The sequence below is a fragment of the Urtica dioica genome, chromosome 10 (genome assembly GCF_054948205.1).
Source record: "Urtica dioica subsp. dioica isolate 48M chromosome 10, U.dioica_male_clone48M_v1_H2, whole genome shotgun sequence".
NCBI classification, from domain to species: domain Eukaryota; kingdom Viridiplantae; phylum Streptophyta; class Magnoliopsida; order Rosales; family Urticaceae; genus Urtica; species Urtica dioica.
The window spans coordinates 24,432,130-24,455,231 of record NC_142765.1 but is presented as its reverse complement, the minus strand read 5'-3'; the positions used below and the strand labels follow the sequence as shown (position 1 = coordinate 24,455,231).

Sequence of the window (23,102 nt, the reverse complement as noted above, 5' to 3'; positions counted from 1 at the left end):
TAAATCGATCTTTTCGTGACTGTTTAGATTCTAGATTTTCGACATCTACAATTTCCACGACAGCTACATCGCATCTACGCAAACTTTCATCTTTTGTGGCTTTGAAGTTCCTTCAAGCTAGCAATGACACCATTCTTATAACCATAGATTAAGAGAAGTTCATTTGACTTCGGAACAATTTCCAATTTACCTAGGTTGTTCTTAAGCTAGACAGGCTCTTCAACTGCCTCACATTCAACTATATACCCAGCTTCCTTGGTTGAGTCAACGACATTAGATATTTCTCCATACATGATCTCATTGCACTACACTTAAGCTTGAATATGTCTTAGTACGCTTACAATATCATAAACAATTCAGTAAAGATTTTTGTCACGAGTCTCACGACTCACGACTCCCCAACAAAAGCAATAAACCCTAAAAACTGCTTAAAATTGTTCCACTTGTCACACAATGTATGGATCGTCAAAAGTCGACATCGTGTCAAATAGCAGTGCTCTAAACAATTAATGCAAGTACTTTCAAATCAAGGCTTGAATGTGTTTGGCTGTTATTCAATGTCATATGTCCGGTCTAATACACAAGATGAAAACATTAGACCTTTAATCATTGATGTAACAATAATATGCCTCATAAGCCACTATTCTTTCGAGAGGAGCACTCCGTGTCAGATAGGAAAAAGACTTCTCTAAGAGTTTCGCATCAAGAACAATCCAATTACCTCATCAACATTAGCAACTTGAGACAACAAAATATTATGTTTTTTCTATCACAAATGAGCTAGATACTAAGAACATCTCCAACCCACTTCACAAGAGAGCGAGACGTGACAAAATGGAGTTGAATTTGCTGCAATCCAACTCAACCTCACACTCCATTATGGATTGAATGAATACTAAGACTCCAAATATGGAATTTCATTGTTCATTTAACTCAATTTTGTAGCGAGATTTTAATAATAAATAAAATACTTTATCAAATCTCAAAACAACCTAGAAATTAATTATATTTAAATATTTCATGTTTAGTTGTATTAATTTCAAGGATTTAAATGTTGTTTTCATTGTTGTTTCGTACCTCCAGATGGATTTGCCAGAAAAAACGGAGGTTCATCAAAAATCTCCTAAACAGTTTGAAAAAAAAATATAGTGTAGATCAAAACAATATGAACAATATTTAGAAATACGAATATTTGAAAAAAAAAAAAAAAACACTTATGAGATAAATTAAAAATATGATTTAAGTAAACAAAGTACCCCGCCCCAATTGACATATGTTAAAATTAGGCGGCCAGACTGCCTGATTTGGCATCGTCCCGGATCGGGATTTTATACGAAGTTTATCTTCTTCTTTTTTTAATTATTAAAACACTACTTTAAAAAAAAAATTATTTCTCTTTCTTAAAACCTTGAGACCTTCTTCTCTCGTTTGAGCCTAGTGACTGCCTTTGTGCTCCCTTAGGAGCCTGCATGGCTTGAGTCCTAGTTGGGGGAGGAGCGGTATGGTTACTCCAAGTGCACATGACGTTGAGGTCCAAGTGCCTTGAAGAGTAGTCGATCATTATATTTTCATGCTCTTCCACATTGTCATGTCATGGATATGTTTATTATATCATATCATATTTTGTTTTTAGTTTTTATATTGTTGCAATCGCTTATTTTTTTTATTTCGTGTTCCCACATTTTTATTGTGGACTTCTTGTTCTAAAATTGTGAGTATCTATCTTCTGGGGTCTCGTTTTGGTTTTTTCTGCTAGAGTTTTGAGCAGACATGAACTTAAATCCTTTGCTGCGGTTACTCGTCTTGAGTATTTGTATTCAACTATTAACTTTTGAAGTTCTTGCGAAAGAGCTACGAAGTTGATCAAATTTTAAATTTTACTATAAATTTTCGTTCGTGGAAAGCGTATACATTTTTTTTTTATAACCGTAGTGTCTGGGTTAGACCCGACTAATATCCACGGGACCCTGACATTATCGACCGGGAGACTACTCCAGTGACCCAAATTGTTGTGTCCAGGGGGAATCGAACCGCAGATGTGCAAGATCTCAAGAATCGCCCTTACCACTAAACCAACCCCTTGGGGTTCTAATATCATTTGATTTTCATTTTGAGTCATTTCGGATTGAGGTCGTTGTAAAAAAAGAGTTCCGTGCCTATTAATATAGGAGTTATGCCCGCTTTCTAATAAATAAAAAAAAAAGTATGACACTATTATATATAATAAAAATAAATGTGAGGTTGTAGTTTAGGAAGTTCTTAGGAATTTTGACACAAATATTACTAGATTAATATCATTTTACCAAAATCAAATAAAAATTAAAATTTGACATGTCTATTACCAAATAGTTTTGCAAAGACCGTGATAAAGAAATTTACATAAATATTACCATTTCAAAATCACTTAAACAAAATCAACTATAAAGAAAATAATTATGAATTTATTAGTAAATGAGTTGTGAAAAAAGCGTAATACCTTTACTAAAATCGGTCACGAAATTTAAGACTTCGTGATCAATTGGTCACGAATCCTCAATCTGTAACCAATTAGTCACGAAATTGAGATATTCTAGATCAATCGGTCACGAATATTCTGTAATTCGTGATTGATTGGTCATGAAAATTGGAGAGAGAAAACTAATTGATTACGAATTCTCTAATTTTTGTGACCGATTTTATTGAAGGTATTATAGTCATTTTATAACTCATTTACTAATAGATCTGTACAAAAAACAGTTTTATAGTTATTTTGGTAAAGTGGTGTTGAAATAGAAATAGTTATATAAATTTTATACCATAATATTATTCATAACTTCGTGATAGATCGGTATTTTGTGACGGTTTGATCACGAATTTTTGTATTTTGTGAACGATTTTAAAATTTTATGACAGATCAGTCACGAAATTAGAAAACAATCCTCGTATTGTATTTTTGAAAGTATTTTGGGTCAAAATCCAAGTTTTTAATTGCGAGGGTTATAGTGAAGTAAGTTTAAATAAAGACATTTAATTGCAAACTTTGGGAAACATTGTTGCAGGAAAAGGGTCATCAAAGAGTCTAAAAAAAATTTCTTTTCTGAAATTCTCGCTCTCACTCCATCTATTACGAACACGACGCCGATCCCACCATCTTCGCCGATCGCTGTGGGGCCTTTGATTGGGATCGTTGTTTCGCCACCGATCCAATAATTCTTCCTAGTGACATCGCAAATCCGAGCCTCCACGGGCATAACTCCGTTTTCAGAAGCCTTTTTGACTGAATATTGTCCATTTCGATCGATCGCGCCGAGTTTCTTATCAGGTTCCTCCTTGAAACCCTAATCGATGCAAATGTCGCTCATTTCCATGCTAATAACGGTCTGACTGTACACATGATCAATTGAGCTCCATAGAAGAAGAAGAAGATAAGGGGATTTTGAATAGAATGGCCAAAGTGAGGGATAGGACTGAGGATTTCAAAGATATTGTGAGACACACAGCAGTTTCGTTGGGATACGATGAGGTGGTTTGTCGCTTTTGTTGACTCTTTTGCTTTGATTCATCGGGTTTACCATTACCAGTATATGCATACATGTCTCGGATTAAAAGATTATTGTTGGTTCTTCTTTTTTCGTTTTCTTTTTTTGCAGTCCAAAGTGGTATCCATTTTAGCTCATTTTATCATTCCCAAGGGTCGGCAAAGATCGCCTTTCATCAGAGCTGCTCTCAAGACAGTATGTCAGCCTCTTCACTTCACTTCACTTCACTGTCTCTTTTTTTTCTTTTTTGGTGTTAGTGTGTGTGTGTGATTTTGACTGTCTTTTGTAATGCTTATGAAAGCTTGAGAGTATTGGGACTTTGGAGCAATTTGTCACCAACCACCGAAAAGATTACGTGGATGTGCATCGCACTTCTGAACAAGAAAGAGATAGCATCGAGCAAGAAGTAAGTCGTGTGAATTTGTGATAATGTATGTGTTTATTCTGTGTTTTTACGCGTGAAGACGAATTTTCATTTTTCATCTTTTGTGTGTGCAAGGTTGGTGCCTTTATCAAAGCATGCCAAGAACAAATTAATGTGCTAAAGAACAGCATAAATAATACAGAAGAGAGTTCAAAGGGTTGGCTCAACATTTCGGCTGCTAAATCTAACGCCGATACTATAGCACACAAACATGGAGTGGTACATCATTTTTCATTAACTTTCCTATGTTTGTATAAAATTGTTCTAAAAAATGGAATTGTTTCTGGTTACCCCATTAATTTTCTCACGCTGCAAATTTTCAATTTGAATTTGAAATCAACTCCAAAACGGGTTCATGGACGAAATGAGTGGAATTGTTTTGGTTTATTCGTTTGCTTGTCGTATACTAATTTATCAAACGCAGGTTTTGGGTTTAACCGAGAAACTACACGGTGTCACATCCAAGTTTGATCAGCTGAGAGCCGCGCGTTTCCGAGATGTCATTAGTAGGTCAGCGCCAAGAAGAAAACGTAAGCCAATCACCACCAAACCTGATTTCGTAGAAAATTCTAAATTGGATAACGAAGGAGAGTTCGGAGAACAAGATCAATCTCAACCCGAGCCTCTAAGAGTTCGTCAACAACTCTTGGACGACGAAACACGGGCACTTCAGGTAATCAGTCGGCATTGAGATCAGTTTGTGTCCTGTGATGTCAATCTTGTAAGGTCTGCTCAAGAGCTGAGCAATCCAAGTTGATTTGCAGGTTGAGCTAACGAGTCTTTTAGACGCGGTTCAGCAAACGGAAACAAAGATGGTCGAAATGTCTGCCTTAAATCATCTCATGGCCACACATGTTTTGCACCAAGCCCAGCAAATAGAACAGCTTTATGACCAGGTCAGATGTTCAAACTATTTACGTGTAGTAATATTCTTATTATTATATGCGTAGCTCGAGTTTTGCTTGAAGGATTGCAATTCCTTAATTTGTTCTTAAAATTTATTAATCTGTTATATTGTCCCTGTCTCTGCTATGATTTTTTTGAAACTAGTGTCTGGTTGCTTATCAATTTCCGCTTGAACAATTGCAATTCCTTATCTTGTTTCGATGTTGAGATCCAATATTTTGGAAATATTTACAGGCGGTTGAAGCGACAAACAACGTAGAGCTCGGGAACAAGGAGTTGTCCCAAGCCATACGACGAAATAGTAGCAGCAGGACTTTTCTTCTGCTTTTCTTATTTGTGCTTACATTTTCTGTTCTGTTTCTTGATTGGTACAGTTAGTTTGTCTAGTGCAAACAGAGACACTTGTATGCGTATTACTCACCAATCACATTAGATGCCATAAAGACAAGCAAGGACTGTAGGTTAGAAATTGTCAGAAGACGCTTCGAAGCCCTACTAATCAGCTTTATATTGTAATGGTTTGGTTACAAAAGGTCGAGTAAGTTTACAAATTAAATTACTCAAAAGTGCTATGTTTTTTTTTGCAAAACCTTTTGACTTGTAATATTTTATATTATCATTACAAAATATTTTTGATAAGTTTTTAAGTTTTATACATCAACGGAACCCATATCCTCCAAATAAAATAAAATAAAAATTAAATCATGTTCCTCTGTTCGGAGAATGGTACATACAACACATTTGCAATCCCCGATCATTTTTGTTTAGAGCTTGTAATCCGTGGTAAGTATGACTTGTCAAATGACTGATCAGATTCAAAACTGAATTCAAGGGCAACAGGAATAAGAAGAAGAAAAAAAAAATAAGTAAACAAGAAACAAAGGCAACGGAACTAAATGAAAATGGTTAAAGAGAGCAATACTAGGGTAATGTATCTCATGCTCACCATATAACTTAAAACAAACGGTATCAAGATTATAAACTCTGCTCATGTATGGATGATAAAACCAGCAGTAGCTTTCTATTTTACTGTTTCTTTTTTAAATCAAGATTATAACGATCAACTTCGACCAATGTCAATCAATCAATCAATCACTCTTCATCGGCAGAGGCAGATGAATGGTGCGGAAAAGTAGACCAGACCTGAGCCCAAGTGGTGAGACCGTCGGTCACGTCCTTTACGACGCCCGCGGCTTCTCCGACGTTGACTCGTATTTGGTCCTTGCTGTCCCTCTCCCTGATTGTCACAGCGTCCACCGAGTCAACCGTGATCGCAAACGGCACGCCGAGCTCGTCCGTACGTGCATATCTCTTCCCGATCGATGTCCCTGAGACATAAAACGAACAAGCATGTTAGTTAGTCAAGTCATACACTCGTAGAAATCGAGAAGCGGGTCTTTTTTTTCTTTTTTTTTTTTTAATTTTCGAACCCGTGATGTCGATCTTGTGCGAGATTCCAGCCGCGGTCAAGGACTTGGAAATCTCTTTGGCGACCTTCTCGTACTTCTCGTTCTGGACGAGAGGGAAAACGGTGCACTTGATGGGCGCGACCAGCGGTGGGAACCGGAACACGTTCATCTGCTCGTCCCCGCCTTTGCTGGGTCTGACGTAGTACGAGTGCTCGTACAGGCAATATATGATCCGCCCGATCCCGAACGACGGCTCGATCACCGAAGGTGTGAACACTCTCTGGTGCTCTTTCTTCTTCTGCTTCGAGATCGCCACCATGTTTTTCTTTATGCAAACGTTTTTCCCGAGACTGCACACATAAAACTCCACCTCTCCTTTGATCTCCAAATTGGCTTTCATCTCCAGGGCTTCCTCTTCTTTCATTGCCTGAAAAACAAGGCCACATATAACAATACAAGCGTGACTCAATGATATCAAACAGTTTGTAAATTCCAGATCATTGTAAACCACATGAAGATAAGAAAGCCAAAAAGGCGAAGAAATGCCCTCAATAACTACTCACCTCCAATGACTCGGTAACCTTCTTTTGATCACCCTTGAACGCAAGGCCCAACTCTTTCTTCACCGGAGTTATAACTAGTTTCTGAAATCAAGCATCAACAGTCAAATAAAGATGACCCAGACCAGCAGATTGCTATAATTGAGATTAAGACTTTATCAACCACATGAATACAAATAGTTTTACCTCAACTTCCTTGGGTTCTGAATACTTCTCTGCAGCAAGGAGCGCAATGCCACTTTTTTCCTGTCAAGAGCAAGAAATCACAGCATCAGAAATATCACCGATGCTAGAAATACAATACAGTAACACGGAGCCACCTCTCGGACTACCGAAACAAATGGCAGCAATAAACTTACCGAATGAGCACGCAAATCATAGGCTGATCTATCCGCAATACCAACACACTCGATCCATCCATACGAACACTCGATCTCGGCATCCCAACAGTCAGCCGCGTAGTGAGCCATTTCATTTCCAAGGTGCTGACGGAACCTGAGACGGGTCTCGTCGATACCGAGCCGCGTCAAGAACAGATACACCCTCCCGATGAAGAAGCCAAGAGTTTCGTTGTTGACCGTACCCTATTCACCGCATCCAAACGAAACTATCTCATCAATGCCATAAAATAACGAAAGATAAGAAAACAACAACAATAAACAAATAAGAAAGTCATAATCTTTACCGCCGCGACCGCTTCGCCAAGACGGATCTTCTTCGCGGACTGGCCAGACACCTGCAAGTCCCTCGGGAACATCAGAAACTCCAGATCCGCGACCTCGGAGAATTTGGGATGAGTCTTGTTCTCCGGGTCAACAAAGTGCTCGATCTCGGCGAGAGTGAACTCGCGGACCCTAAGAAGTCCCTGCCGCGGAGAGATCTCGTTCCTGAACGCCTGCCCGATCTGGGCAGCGGCGAACGGAAGCTTGCTTCCATTGTAGTAGTAGAGGTCCTTGAAATTCACGAATATCCCCTGCGCAGTCTCGGGTCTCATGAACCTACATTGCAAGAACAACAATTACGCATCAAAAATAAAAAATAAAAAATTAAGTAACTAGCCAACTAAAACGTTTGGGATTGCTATATAACCAACGTTTTGTAAATCTTAGGTAAATAGCCACAAACATGATGTGACATTCCTAGTTTGCCCTTACATTGAAATAAAATTGTGGGGTATTTAAGTCAATTTACACGTGTAAATACATGGACGTGGCTATTTACCTAAGATTTACGAAACGTTGGCTATATACCAATGTGAATCTGTAAATATGGTTATATACCTAATGGACCAAAATATAAAAACCTGTTTAATTTCCTTACCCGGGGGTCAAGCCGGAGGGGCCGATGGAGGTCTGAAACATGAGGTTGAAAGGGTAGGGATCGGAGAGAGGGTTGTTTGTGTCGGGGGCGGTGATAGCGTACTCCTTGATTTTGGCGCCGAGCTCTTCGGCAGAGAAGTCGTCGAGAAGTGCGAGGACGCAGGTGAGCTCGGCGGCTTTGTCGGAGGAGAGAGAGGCGTCTTTCTGAAGCTTGTCGTTGCAATAGTCCTTGAGGAGGTGATCGGCCCTGTAGCAGGTCCCGGTCACCTCGTCTTTCACCATCAAGTCCGTGAACTTCTCAACATGGCCCGAAGCCCTCAGAACCACCTCGGGAGTCACGCACGGGCAGTCCACTTCAAGCATGTTCTCCTCCAGAACGAAATGCTACACATTGTCGTAATCACAAAACAATCACCGAGAGTGCACAAACTTCAGAAAATAAAAATAAAATAAAAAAACATAATCTAATTGATAAGGAATGAGTTTCAAAAACATCTCGTACTTTACCGAGTAAATAAATACATACATAACACAACTTTCTTCAGCAAGTTTCAATTAAGCCATAATAGAACAAAATGCTACACATTGTCGTAATCACACAAAAATCATCGAGAGCGCACAAACTTTGGAATAAAAAAAACATCGTCTTCTAATTGATAAGGAATCAGTTTCAAAAACATCTTGTAATTTACCCAAGTCAATAAATATATACACAATTTTCTTCATCAAGTTCAAATTAGCCATAATAGAACGAAATGCTACACATTATCGTAATCACACAACAATCACTGAGAGTACACAAACTTTAAAAAAAAAAAAAAAAAAAAAAAAAAACATCGTCTTCTAATTGACAAGGAATCAGGTTCAAAAACATCTTGTAATTTACCAGAGCCAATAAATATATACATAATTTTCTTCAGCAAGCTTCAATTATCCATAACAGAACGAAATGCTACGCGTTGTCGTAAAAAAAAAACATAATCTAATTGATAAGGAATCAGTTTAAAAAAAACATCTTCTAATGTACCGAGTCAATAAACATATGCATAACTTTCTTCAGCAAGCTTCAATTAGCCATAATAAAAATGCTACACACTATCGTAATCACACAACAATCACTGAGAGTGCACAACTTCTAAAAAATAAAAATAAAAAATAAAAAAAAAACTTCCAATTGATAAGGAATCAGTTTTAAAAACATCTTGTAATTTACTGAGTCTATAAATTTATACATAACTTTCTTCAGCAAGTTTCAATCATCCATAATAGAACGAAATGCTACACATTATCGTAATCACACAACAACCACTGAGAGTCGACAACTTAAAATAAAAACATCTTCTAATTGATAAGGAATCAGTTTCGAAAACATTTTCTAATTCACCGAGTCAATGAATACATACATAACTTTCTGCATCAAGTTTCCATTAGCAACAATAGAACGAAATGCTACACATTATCGTAACCACACAAAATCCAGTCACAGAAACGGCGCAGAACGGAGAAATGAAGAGAGATAGAGAGAGAGTACCTGACGCCAGAAGGAGAGGACGTTGGACTTGACGGCGCAGCCGGGAGGGCCGTAGTCGTAGAGGCCGGCGACGCCGCGGTAGATCTTGAAGGAAGGGATGTAAAAGAGGCGGCGCTCGAGAGTGTTGGCGACGGAGCTCCGGAAGGCGTCTCGGGCGTCGACGGCGGACTTGCCGATCTTGAGAGCTGCCATGGCCTTCGAAGCGCTTTGGACAGAGTCGGAAGAAGCCATCGCTGAGAAGAGGCGGAACCAACGCATGCACTAACACAAATATGGTCTTCGAAAGCTAGGGATTTTGGGCAAACACTTTTAGTTTTAATCAAAAATAATAAAAATAAAAAAATATATATAGATAAGTGATAATAAATTTTTAACCACACGCCACACTAGATATAAATTTTTACTTTATGTAGTTTTTTTTGGGCTTTACTTAATTTTTTTTTTTACTGAATTTAAAATAAACGCTATTTTTTAAATGTTATATTTTAAAAAGACTTGTTTTTGTAATTTTTCCACTCATATAAGTAGAAATTGCATATATCTGAGTGCTTTTGAAATTACTACTAGTGTCTATTTTTCCATCTGAGGCTTTCTTGAGTTCTTCGTATATAGAGCTAATTCCTTGGCCATCTTCACCGATTCAACCACTATTGGTATCCTTTTACTTTATATGGCCTACTGTTTAGCCACGAGAAGGTTTTGATGATCAACTAAATCCTCAACCTCTTCCTCATAGAGAGAAAGAACTAGTAATCGATTCCAATATATAACTCTTCTAACTTCACAACGTAGAGAGAAAGAACCAGTAATCGATCCCAATCTCCTTCCCAACTCGTCTAACTTCACCACAGAGAGCAAGAGACCAAGAGCACTCAAGAAAACCCAAAAACAAGGAACGTGATAGTGAAGAAAGGAAAACTCTCGTTCTTGGTTGGTATATTCACTCTTGTCTATGCTGCTCTTTAACAACATTCGTAACAAAAAAAAAAAAAAAAAAAAAATCCATTTAGTCTGATCATTCAAAAAATAATTAGTTCGTATATTCACTCTTGTCTATGAATCTATGCCCTTTAACAACATCGTGACAAAAAAAGAAATCCGTTTAGTCTCTGACATCATTCAAATTACATAATAAAATACATTTTTTTCTAATAATAATTAAAAAAAAATAATAATAATGGTAAAAAGTAATCATTTGAAACTTATTTGATTAACAAAATAATCAAAGTTTCGACTTTTCAGCAAAATAATCATTATTGTCAAGATTAAAAAAATTTACGATTATTATAAGCAATTTATTACTTTCAAAAAAATTACACTGAGACCAAAAAGAATTTTGAAATCAAATTACTGCATATTTTAATTATTTCACTAAACTAAGATAAATCTTAATTATTTTACAAATTCATGACTTTAAATTAGCTATTAACTACTTCACTTATTCAAAAATGGTTACAGTGGTGTACAGTGTACTGGAAGTAGTAGTACGAGAATAGTAGTATGCTTATCTTACGACTTAGAGACTTTATTGCAATGACTATGTACTTTGTTTTCTCTTCTTCTTCTTCTTCTTCTTCTTCTTCTTCTTCTTCTTCATTTCCTCCTTGATTTGCAAAAGCAACAAAGACGATATTGCAACCAACTTACTGCTGGTTTACCAACAAAAGAACACCGAGATTCTTCAAGAATCGCCCACACGAGCTCGGTTTGAAGGTGAGATCCGAGTTTCATGTGGTAAGTCTTTGGTATTTGACGATAAAAATAGGTAGTCGGTAATCCGTTAGTGATGGTCGACGTTTGGGTGAGTTTGTACTCAGTATCGTGAAAAATAAAAAACGAGAATATTTCCGATGTATCTCATAAAACGATGCGGCTTATACGCTTTGTCTTACCGAGAGCCTTGAAATCGTGACCGGGGGGTAATTTTAAACCTCGGGCAATACTGCAAACAGACAAAGAGCCCATTAGACATTAAAATGAAGAGAAAGTGCATGTAATTGAATGGCTTGTGATTACCATCATCATGCCTTATCAGCACCCCAAATACATTGCTCTCAGCTCCTCTCTCTCCATTCAAAATGGTATACAAACAAAACTACAATATAAAAAGAAGAGAAAAATAAAGCTATCATCATGGCCAAAAAAAAAACCATACATTCCTCAGCCTCTAACCTCAATTGTTCTCAGCCAGAAAACACGTCTTCATGAAAAGGGACATCACAACGAGGCAGGCCTGAAAAACACAGCACAAACAAGTGTGGTAGCTTCTACTCGGGAAAAAGTGTCCATTCTTGTCACGGCCTAGGCACACGGGTAGTCTAGGCCTGAAAAACACAGCACAGACATTTTGGACCGGTTTGGTTTACTTGGTCGTGCTTTCGGTAACGTACTTCAACGTAGCTGGCCACACGCTTGAGTTCTTCCTCCTCATGACCTGGCACTAATAAAGCCATGGCCAACCGAGGCGATCCACAAATCTGAAAACATAAATAAATAATCTAAGCCGTGGTGCATTTTGATATTAGATTATCAACTTGTGTGTGTGAATAACTGTGGAGTTTGATGTGCGAAAGCTTAACCCGGAAGATGTTAATAATAAATAATAATTACTAAATCAATATCATTGCGCTAATGGTGTGTTACATTTTGTCTCTGACTAGTTTGTGACAAAGTCTCTGGTTGTTCCATATATGGTTTGTGACAATGTCTACGCCCTAGATTTTAGGTATGCACTGTGAATTCCTATGAACTGATTGTGTTTCAATCAGCTCTATAAATCCAAAGAGAGTTTCTGTGTTTGACGCTGAATAAAACTGAAGAAAATACCGTATACCGTATCTTGTTGTGGTTAATCCCGTTTTTGTGCTCTCACTTTTTCGTATCACAAAACCTGAGAATCAAACAAAAAAAAGGTTATATTTTGAGTTCAGTACTTTAATCGCTATATCAATATCTTTGCACACAGCTCTAAACCAATTAGTACTCACATCAGCTTCTTCTTAAAATCTGACTAATGAAAATTCTCGAGGATAAGTAAGATTACCAAGAAGAATCGCAGAAGGCAAAGAGTCACAAAACCGCAACTCCTGGTTTTGTTTTGAATAGAACCATTATGTTTTAGTTCAGTGAAGATTGTAAAAGGCTGTGTCCCGGTTCCTTGTGTAAGCTCTTATTCCGTATCGAATCCATAACCTTCCCAGCTTTGTCCCATGCGCCGGCCGAAGAATATAAACCTGCGAGAACCACGTAGTTCACCGGATTCTCCGGATCCAAACGAAACAGATGCTTCGCAACGACCTCTCCGAGAGCCGTGTTTCCATAAACACTACAAGCCGAGAGGACCGAGCCCCAGAGCGAAGCATCGGGCGTGACATTGGTCTTTCGAAGCAGCTCGTACGCTTCTTCTAAGTGGCCTCGGCGAGCGAAAATGTCCACGAGACACGATACGTGTTCGTCCCGGGGCGAGATGTCGTATTTCCCGACCATGGCGTCGAAGCATTCCCGTCCCTCGTCGGTCAACCCGGCGTGACTGCAAGCGCAGAGAAGGGACAAGAACGTGACGTCGTTCGGCTCTACGCCTTCGCGTTCCATTTTCTTATACAACTCGACGGCCTCGTGTCCGAGCCCGTGTTTTCCATACCCGTCGATCAACGAAGTCCACGAGACCGCGTTTCTCTCTTCCATCTCGTCAAAGGCGCGACTGGCTTCTCCGATTTCTCCGGTTTTCGCGTACATGCTGACGAGCGCGTTACCCATCGCCACGTCAGCACGGAGTCGGTGCTTGATAACGAGTGCGTGGATTTGCATCCCGAAGCTCAAAGATGGTATCTTGGCGCATATATTAAGCATGGCACATAAGGCGAATCTATCGACGACTGTGTTCGTGCGAGTCATTTCTCTGAAGAGACCCAACACGTCTTTTCCTCTGAGGCGGTCGTTGCTTTGTGCGTGACCTACGATCAGAGCCGTGAAAGATACGATGTCCTTCACGGACATACTCTCGTATATACGATGAGAGCTTCCTAAGCTTCCACATTTTGCGTAAGCGTTAATTAGACACCCGCCTAAATCACTGTATGATTCGAAGCCGAGTTGGACGATGAGTCCGTGCACTTGGCTGAGCTTTGGAAGATGATGATGATGATTCCCTTCAGCCATACCTCTCAAAAGACTTCCATAGGTGAAACGATCGGGAGTTTTCCCTGTTGAGAATCGAAACATAAAGAGTTTTCTTAGAAACCAAGCAATCTAAATAACGAAGACATCGTGTATGTAAATTTTGAATATGTGGTTTCACCTTCCCTCTTCATCGAACAAAAGACTTTGAACGAATCGTCAGAATAGCCCTGCACAGCGAAACCATTAATAATCGCGTTCCAAGAAACCAAGTCTCTATCTGACATTTCGTCGAACACGCGACAAGCCTCTCTCATGCTTCCGCATTTCGAATGGAAATCAATCAACGCACTTTGCACGTGCAAATTCTCGATGAACCGCCTCTTCTGAACACACCCTTGAATCTGAACACCACTTTTAAAACAGCTCAAAGCGGTACAAGCTCTCAAAGCGCTTCCATAACCAAACTGGTTAGCCCTAAAACCCGCTCTGTGCATTTCCACAAACACATTCAAAGCCTTCCCGTAACACCCATTCTGAGTGTAACCAGAAACCATTGCGGTCCAAGACACCACAGTTCTCTCGGGCATTCTGTCGAACACGTTGCGAGCATCGATCGTTCGGCCAAGCTTGGAGTAAAATATCAGTAGCTTCGTGTCCAAATGAACATTGGAACCAAACCCAGTTGTCACGAGGTGGGTATGAACGAGACGACCCAGTGTCGCAGCTCTTGAATCGATGCAGTTTTGCAAGATGTTCATGAACAGAGAATAGCAGTACGAAGGAGTGTTGCATTGCAGTGGTATTATTTGCATGGTAAATTCCACAATCGAACCTTTACCAATCTTGAAAGTAGATTAGAAGAAGAGACCATAGAAATAATAAACCAACGCCATGCGAGAAGCGAATAGAGAGGTGTTAAAGACTCAACCCAATCTAACGAGAGCCAAATCCATATATACACTTGAAAAAATTAACTAGAAATTTGGACTGTGGAACTCATACAGTATATCTTACTATATTAGTCAACAGAGAATCACTTGATCATCTAAATCGTAACAGCTTCGAACGCGATATGAAGCAGAAAGAAATCAACGTTTCCTTTTCTAGTTCAAGAAATGATAAATTAATAATAAAATGTCTTCGTTTACCGTTTGGGCCGAGCCGTTCGGGCTGGCCCGGGAATAATAATGGCCTTTGGAAAACCAAAACAGCTACAGAAAAGAAGTTTGTAGAGAGACGAAGAGAGGGAGAGCAAGATGAGCTCTTCGTCTTCTTCGCCTTCGGATTCGAGTTCTTCTTCGTCTTCATCGTCGTCTCGGCCGAGATTCTTCGATCAGAAAGCGAAGAGCATATGTTGGAAGAACGCGGAGATAGTGCCGGGAAGGCATCCAGAGCGGTGGCGGAAGGACGCGGCGGGGAACGTGGTCTGCAAGCGCTTCTGCAACTGCCATGGCTGCCTCTGCTTCGAGTACGATCACATCGTTCCTTTCTCCAAAGGTACTCAACAATTCATCTATTCGTATATCGCAGCAAGCAATTTATTGTATTCCTCTCTCTCTCTCTCTATCTCTAGGTGGTGAATCCACGGCGGAGAACTGTCAGATTTTGCAGACGAGAGTGAACAGATACAAGTCCGACAAAGACGGCGTCGACGCCGATCAGCTCAGGTCCTACTCCTGCGAGATTCAGTTCACTGGTAATCCAATCCTGAGATATTTTTCCGATTCCTTATGTTCGGATTTGTGTGTTTTGTGGATGAACGAATTGTGAATGAGTTTGGTGAGGTTGCAGAGAAGGAGCTTGACGTAATAGAAATGGCGGTGTACGGAGACGTGGTCCGGCCGGGGAAGGATTGCCGATGCAGAACCGTCGCTGAAATGCTCGGCCAATTCAAATCCAAACACAAAAAACCCGCCTGCGAATTGCCCTAAAACAAACTGTATTTCCAACATCATTTTTTCGATGAATATCTGGCGGAAACAAAATGAGACTCGATTTTATCTTTCTTGTGTGTTTGGATCAAGAAATATTTTAAAATTTCATATTTCTAGGACAAGCAAGCGAGTAGAGATTTTTTAAATCATAAAAAGTCATACGTACGTGTGTCTCTCTCCAACATTTTTCTTCAAATTCTCATTTTTCATTTTCATTCTAATTCCATCTGTACTTGTAAAGTCAGTACTCGCTATGATTTTAAGGGACAACAAGAAGAGAAGAACTCACAGATGCTTCTCTTATTCATATTTTTTCTTTCAATAAAAAACAAACAGAGGAAGATTCAGTTTAAAACCATGAATATGTATTGAATTTATTTCCACGGTCGGTTAGCTCTAAGAACATTTATTGATTTGGTTTGTACTTGATATGAAAAGCGTATCATATGATTCTTGCTTATTATTAACTGTGACATGGATAGCAAGGCATTTGCAATTTGCAAAACCATATTGGTTTCTCTGGTTCGCTTCCACTTTTTGCATGAGCTTCTCGGAACTGAACGAATATGGTAGGCAGGTTTGAAAGGAATTCTTATTTATCAACATATAATAGACAATTTGACCTAAGAAAGTGAGAAGGAATTGTTGGAATTGGACTAATAAGAATCTAGTGGTTCGTTGTTGGCACTTTTACCCATCCACAAACTTGCGATTGGGTTTCTTCTTTGAGTTGATAGTCATAAATACAAGCCTTGGCATGGCGTGGAAAAGTTGCTATTCTTCTTAACGAATCATGATGTGACACGAGGCACTGAAATCCGAGCAGAGAATCTAGGATGGACAGTTGTGGCATACTAAACCCACAAAGTCAAAGAAACAGAGTTTGTCCATTGCTAAGTCTGTGTCTTCTATTGATCAACTGGAAGTTACATTTGCTGTTAGGTAAAATTTTAAAAGAAGATATTAATATATAAACTGAATTACATATTTATTAATAATTTTAAAAAAAATATTACAACAAAATTACAAAATTATGAATAAAATATTATATATAAAGTACACTTATAAATTCTCATGTTTTGAAAGCTTTCATCAAAATTATGTGAAAGATCAATGTTCACAAATATTTCTTGAAATTTTTTTTCGTGTTGACATCAATCTTTGTAAAATGGTGTGTGCCTCGATCGCGTCAGGTTTCAAACTCTAACTTCAATCGTCGATGATGCGACCCGAACTACTAAATGTGGATTCGGACGAAATCGTTAAAACCGGAATCGAATGTACATCTCAGGCCATCTTGGACAATATTGGAAACATGTTCTCGTGGTACCTCCACCATGCCAGCAAGTTGAGGTCGTCTTGCTTCATGGAGGCGAATTGTTGAGAGTTGTATAACATGATCTTGTCGTGTTCAGACGTCTCTTCAGCGGCTGCAGGATGTGATGATGATCTTGGAGATGAAGTTTTGCCTCGGGCAAAACAAGCTATATCTCGAAACATCCCTCTACTTGAAGCATTTCGGGGTGGACTCGGCTCGGGAGGAGTTGAAATTTGTCGTTGATAATACCTGAAAAAATGAGTGAAACTCTTTCATGACCCCGGTATTGTCGTGTGTCACATAATCTAGTCCAGTATGACGTTTTAAATATTTAAAAATATAAGTAATGAATCTTTGAAGTTCCCTAATATTTAAAAATATTTATTCGCATAGACTCTATACATGTTCGAAATATTTCAAAGTGGTTGCAATCGTAAAGATGTCCAACAATTTTTGTAACACTATGTAGTACCGAATAAGATGTGAGTGTGTAAACGAAGGACAATGCACATGTTTCATCATAAAAAAAAAATGAGTAAAATACTTAGCAACTGCGATGTCTGTGTCGGTTATATCATGACCTCCCTGTCTGTTCACATATTCAGTAACAACCTTGACATATCTATCGGCCAAGAAGCTATTCAACATTATGACATATATTGTATAGATAATAACTATACAGCTATATAATATATTTTATATTATATTATTAAAATATGTTTTGTAATATTAATTGAAGTATATACTACAAATTATAATTAAAACTATAATATATAGTTTTATGAATTAAACTATATAAAAGAAAATAAATAATGTTGAGAATATTTGTAGAAAGTAGAGAGAATGTTTGTTTTGGTTTGTTGTGAAGATTGAATACAAATGCTATGTATTTATAGTGTGAGATTGTAGAGGGGATGAATTAAGTGTCAAAATTTGTTGCAATTCGAGCTCAAACACTAATAAACGGCTAGTTTTTTTCACCATTTGATGAGCAATGGTACAATTAATTGATGGCAGAGATTAAATGTTGCCAAAAGTGTCTCTAACACCACCAAACAAGCTTGCCACTTTTGACACCTGGCGAAAGAGTTTTTGCAATTTTCGAGTCTCACGGAATTCAGCACTTCCGTCAGCCACAGCAAGACAAACAACACACTTCATTCCGTTTACTTCCGTACCGATGCCTAGGTTGGTAATGAATAAATGCTAACTACAAAAACTGAGCCGACCACACTGCGTAAAAGCTCGACGTCAGATTATTTGGATAGCCTTATACATCTTCTTTTTCTTTTATTTTTCTTTTTCTTTTTTTGGTAGAAAAAAATGCAAAAAAGAGAGGATTTGTTTTCGTGGCTCGATAGTTTGGGATAACTCTCCCCGTGGGTAGAATTTTCGCGGTTAATTTTTTTGTACGAAAAATGACTATCATCGTCGCGATGATACGCTGATGATACTGTCATAGAGGTGAGACTCAACTGACATGATGGGACCCATCTCTGTTAGTATCATCAATGTGTTGATGATAATCATCAGAATTCTTTTTTTTTTAAATATTGGTTATTTTGATGCCGATGATAATCAGTACCATTTTTTTAATATCGGCTACTTTACTTTACTAGTTTCGCATTTTTAGCATAAATTTAAACTAGTCACCAAATGAGCAACAAGACGGAAGTATTTTGTTATTACCTATTAGTAGTCTTTTTCATACTAACCCAACTTAATGTTGTCTCTAAATAATTTACATTATATCTCGTTTTCCTTTCTCAAATTCGAAATTTGATTCTTCTTATAAAGCATTCTCATTATTTGATTCTCAACTCGTTCGAATTAGTTTTTTTAATACGTAAAATATATCAAACACAAATATATTACGCTATAGATTAGAAAGTTGTTTTTAATATGAATTGGTGTGCCTGACTCTTATAATTATATTATTTATGAGAAAAGTGTTATTAAATGTAGTAAATACGTCAATTTCTCTTTTTTATATATATAAGCACAGACGCTCACGCATATTGTCAATAAGATAATTCTGCTAATAGTAATATAATCCAAGCTAGAAAACATTATATATGTGTGGTACTAGAAATATGATTTACTTATTTCATCCAAGCGTTGACCAAACCATTGAAATACAATGTGACAAATTTTAAGTATCAACTTCTTTTCAATAGTACTTCTCTGTAAACACTAATTTAAAACTGTACAATTGTAAACATAATCTAGTGGATTCCGTAGAACTCTACCACAATGCATAAAATAAAATATCAAAAATCCTCGAGATGTATTACTATTTAAATGAGCTATGTCATCGTCATTTACTACCAAACAAACAATCACTTCTATTAAAAAAAGCAAAACAACCAAACAAACCCAATAGGATAACAATTTTAGCTGCAAGGTGAAAAACACTTGGTTGCAATTTTATTTTTCATCACTTTATTAGTAAAGGTGAATCATTTGCTTTTTTCGTAGCTCGAGATTTAGGGTGAATATTTTTAGATTTAGTCAAGTTTTCAAATTAGAATAAAATTTCCCAACATTCTTTTTCATGATTTTTTTAAAAAAAAAAAAAAAACTACTATCTATATCTTAAAATACGATTCTAACGACGAAATCATATACTAGAGCGCCGTCTCACAAATAAATATCTATTTTTTCTTCTAGTTATTTTGTCACACTCTTGCACTTTAAAGTTCTCTAGTCGCACATATCCAACAAAGATTATTAGTGCTTCATTCTACTGAGTCATCTCCTTCAAGAACTTGTTTCGTTTCTACACAAGGTTGCGCAACATTTTAAGTTTAGGGGTCATTTATAACAAAAAATCAAACTAAATCATTTATATTTTAAAGCTTGTGAAATGTATATCGCAATAAAAGTTTATCATATTCCTTATTTATATTGTTGGTGACTGAAAATTAAAAAGAATTTGTGTTTGCTTATCATAATGTTAATGTTAAGTTTATGATCTAACGTGAAAAAAAATCATAAGATACTTTGAAAGAATTAATTTGCGTCTCTCTCTCTCTCTCTCTCTCTCTCTCTCTCTCTCTCTCTCTCTCTCACAACTAACCAATAATTATTAACTCTGCAAAGAATAAACTACACGCCAGTTTATAATGGTTCTTTCAATGTAATATCATAACCACTTTGTTCATGCAAATTTCACTATAAACAAACATGGGAATTGAATTTGTGTACAATAGCTCTCACACGCTTTCTAAAGAAAAACAGCACCTAATATAATATAGTGAAAAATTAGAGTTAAATGATCCAAGGGTAAAGTTCCCATAATGTCCCTCCTAAATGACTTCATAAAAATAAAATGATACTAGTAGACATCCACCCATTTCCATTTACTTGTTAATCTCATTCTAAACGACATGAGTGAAGTTGTTGGGCAATGATTTGATGGGGACAACATAAAACCTAACCCTTAGAATACCTTTGCCATTTCTCTTTTCTTTGCAGCAATTATTTATTTTCTTTGCATTCATTTTGGCATTTGAATTTGGTACAATTGACATACATGAGTATCATCAACCAAAAAAAGTCTACCATGACATGGGCTGCCAAAAACTTGAACAAAAATGAACTTCCATGCTCATTAATTCCTCATTATACCTATATTTATTCGTGGATGTTTACCTCCATTGTTGTTAAGTAGTTGCTGATTACTTACCATTCTATTGATGTCAAATAATCCATCTAGTATTACTATACCATCATATGTTATATACAATGGGAATTTAACTAAACAATTTATATTGTTGACAGACAAAAATCTTATAACTGTTGTCTCATGTAAAGCACTTGATTCCGAGCTCGCAGTCTCGAGAACTCTAAGTTTCAAGGCAAAATTATCTCTAAGTACAGATGAATTTAGTAAAAGAGAAAAAGTAAATGAAGGTGTTGAACGATATATGAAGCTTTCTGGTCGAGTTCTGGATGTGAAATTATGAATATCTCTGCTTATGTCGTCCTTTCCATTGTGGGGACATCAGGCACACGTTCGGCAGTTTTTCAAGAAACCGCTCCATTTCATAAGTAGTGGGTGATTATTCTCTCGTGTGCTCGGAATAGCCGTCGAGGTGTGCGTTTTCTTGAGTATTTTATTTATTTATACGTATTTTATTTGTTAGATTAGTCTCTGACCTATCATTTTTTCATCTCTTCGAAGTTCTGCTCGGTAAGGTTCGTTCTTGCTTTATGAACCATTTTTAATCAAACGTTTGCTATTTAATAATATCAAACGTTTAAATTAACTATTTTTTTAATGGACCCTTTAATTTAGACATCGATAGTGAGCATTTCTTCAAAGAGCGAACAACTTTATCTGTATGAATCTATGTTGAGGGCCTTGAGGCCACTCTAGTCATACTATTAAAATGATTAAAAAAATATTACTTGTTTAATGGAAGACTTTTATGAACTCTCTAGAAACATTTGTATAATTTCCTCCCTTACCTTTAGATGAACTTTTGGTTTTGCCTCATGTTTATTTTTTTTTTTTTTTTTTTTGAGGAAACGTGGTCGGTGCCACGAAATATCATAAATGCTCTCACGTATGGCGGAGGAAAACCGTGGTTACAAAGATAAGAATGAAACAGAAACCAACGGTAAAAACAGAAAAACTCAAACAAACAGGGCCCTAAGAGGTCGTGCGGGACCTCAACTCGCGATCATCGGCCCTGATGGCCTCTTCCGAACAAGGCGGGACTAAACTCATCCAGGTCGAGGACGAGTGATGGTTAACCGCATAGCGCGCTAGATTATGCGCTGCATCATTACAAAGACGAGAAATATGCATAATGCGAAAAACCTCGAGCTCCCTCACCTCTCTAGAGATGCGGTGCAGGATCGTCCCAAGCTCAGTCACAGGCGTCACACCCTCATCGATCATCCTCACCACCCCCAAACAGTCCGACTGGATCTCCGCTCTCCTGCCACCGACGCTGCGAACTAGCTCTATGCCCTGGAGGACAGCATACGCTTCCGCAAGCTGGGGGGAGAAACCCCTAGCCAGGAAAAGTGTCTGCGAGGCGATCACCTCTCCGGTGTGGTCTCGAACTATACAACCGACACCGAAGCCTCCACGGTCGCGAGCGAGTGCCGCGTCGACGTTAATCGAGAGGGTCCCGTCCCTAGGGGGTCCATCTGGGGGTCGTAGTCACCCTCGTGCTCGTCGGAGTCTCCCCAACCGTAGCCACTCTGTACTCCTCGAGGAAGCTCACCGTCCACTGGACAAGCTGTGGCTGGCTCCAAGCTGATCTCCCGGCTAAGACATTGTTCCTGTGGTTCCAAAGTTCCCAAATAATGGTAATGAAAAGCTCATGGAAACGAACCTCGAGGGTCTCCGTCGCTCTGAGGATAGCGTCGAAAACATCGCCGTCTCTGAAAGGTGGAAGAATGTGGCCGAGGCCCACCTCTTTCCAGACTCTCCTGCTCCACCTGCAACCCCAAAACGCGTGGAAAACAGTCTCTCTCGCCTCCTGACAGACAGGGCAGCTGTCATCAGAGGTGATCCTCTTCTTGGCTAAGACTGCTCTGGCCGGGATCTGGCCTAAACAGACTCGCCAACAGAAGAGTTTCACCTTAGGAGGAACTCTCAGCTGCCAGAACTTCGTCCACCACTTTTCCATCACCGTAGGGTCTGACGAGCTGGCGACCGGAGTACGGGCTTTCTCCATCGCGACACGGAAGCCACTCTTGACGGAGTACTCCCCGTTCTCAGTGAAATGCCAGCGTCTCACGTCAGGAGTGCCCTCACCCCCACAAGGAATGCTCAGGATCGCCGCAGCGTCCTCCTCACCGAACATGGCAGTATTAAGATCAACGTCCCAGCTACCGTCAGGTCTCATAAGCTCTGCTACCCGCATATCGGGGGGAATCCAGGGGGGGTCAATCCAGGTAGCCGGTCTGTCCCTCGGAACCCAACTGTCGCCCATGACCAACACAGACTCCCCGTCCCCGATCCTCCATCTCGTACCGGACTGAATGATCTCACGTCCCCAAAGAAGACTGCGCCAAATGGAGGAGCTACACGAGCCAGGAAGAG

General features: G+C 38.6%; 4 protein-coding genes across 4 annotated transcripts; 2 read left to right on the top strand and 2 right to left on the bottom strand.

The window, feature by feature from the left end:
- Window positions 1-3,034: 3,034 nt before the first annotated feature.
- On the top strand, window positions 3,035-5,487 carry SYP81 (syntaxin of plants 81). The gene is made up of 7 exons (XM_089628412.1): window positions 3,035-3,502; window positions 3,630-3,713; window positions 3,820-3,924; window positions 4,018-4,161; window positions 4,367-4,615; window positions 4,707-4,838; window positions 5,083-5,487. Exons 1-7 carry the CDS (start codon window positions 3,425-3,427, stop codon window positions 5,224-5,226), a joined length of 936 nt encoding a protein of 311 aa, XP_089484538.1. The 5' UTR covers window positions 3,035-3,424; the 3' UTR covers window positions 5,227-5,487.
- Window positions 5,488-5,711: 224 nt separating this feature from the next.
- On the bottom strand, window positions 5,712-9,978 carry LOC149384337 (glycine--tRNA ligase, mitochondrial 1-like). The gene is made up of 8 exons (XM_089628411.1): window positions 9,668-9,978; window positions 8,138-8,520; window positions 7,503-7,815; window positions 7,177-7,401; window positions 7,004-7,063; window positions 6,821-6,901; window positions 6,279-6,684; window positions 5,712-6,176 (listed from the first exon to the last, which is right to left on the bottom strand). Exons 1-8 carry the CDS (start codon window positions 9,923-9,925, stop codon window positions 5,941-5,943), a joined length of 1,962 nt encoding a protein of 653 aa, XP_089484537.1. The 5' UTR covers window positions 9,926-9,978; the 3' UTR covers window positions 5,712-5,940.
- A 1,705-nt stretch (window positions 9,979-11,683) lies between these two features.
- LOC149384336 (PPR superfamily protein) lies at window positions 11,684-14,725 on the bottom strand. Its single transcript, XM_089629144.1, has 5 exons — window positions 13,965-14,725; window positions 12,711-13,869; window positions 12,494-12,557; window positions 11,840-12,144; window positions 11,684-11,762 (listed from the first exon to the last, which is right to left on the bottom strand). The coding sequence occupies exons 1-2, from the start codon at window positions 14,596-14,598 to the stop codon at window positions 12,785-12,787; spliced, it is 1,719 nt and encodes a 572-aa protein (XP_089485270.1). The 5' UTR covers window positions 14,599-14,725; the 3' UTR covers window positions 11,684-11,762; window positions 11,840-12,144; window positions 12,494-12,557; window positions 12,711-12,784.
- Window positions 14,726-14,987: 262 nt separating this feature from the next.
- On the top strand, window positions 14,988-16,193 carry LOC149384335 (HNH endonuclease domain-containing protein). Its single transcript, XM_089629210.1, has 3 exons — window positions 14,988-15,283; window positions 15,360-15,482; window positions 15,578-16,193. The coding sequence occupies exons 1-3, from the start codon at window positions 15,043-15,045 to the stop codon at window positions 15,715-15,717; spliced, it is 504 nt and encodes a 167-aa protein (XP_089485336.1). The 5' UTR covers window positions 14,988-15,042; the 3' UTR covers window positions 15,718-16,193.
- Window positions 16,194-23,102: the final 6,909 nt, after the last annotated feature.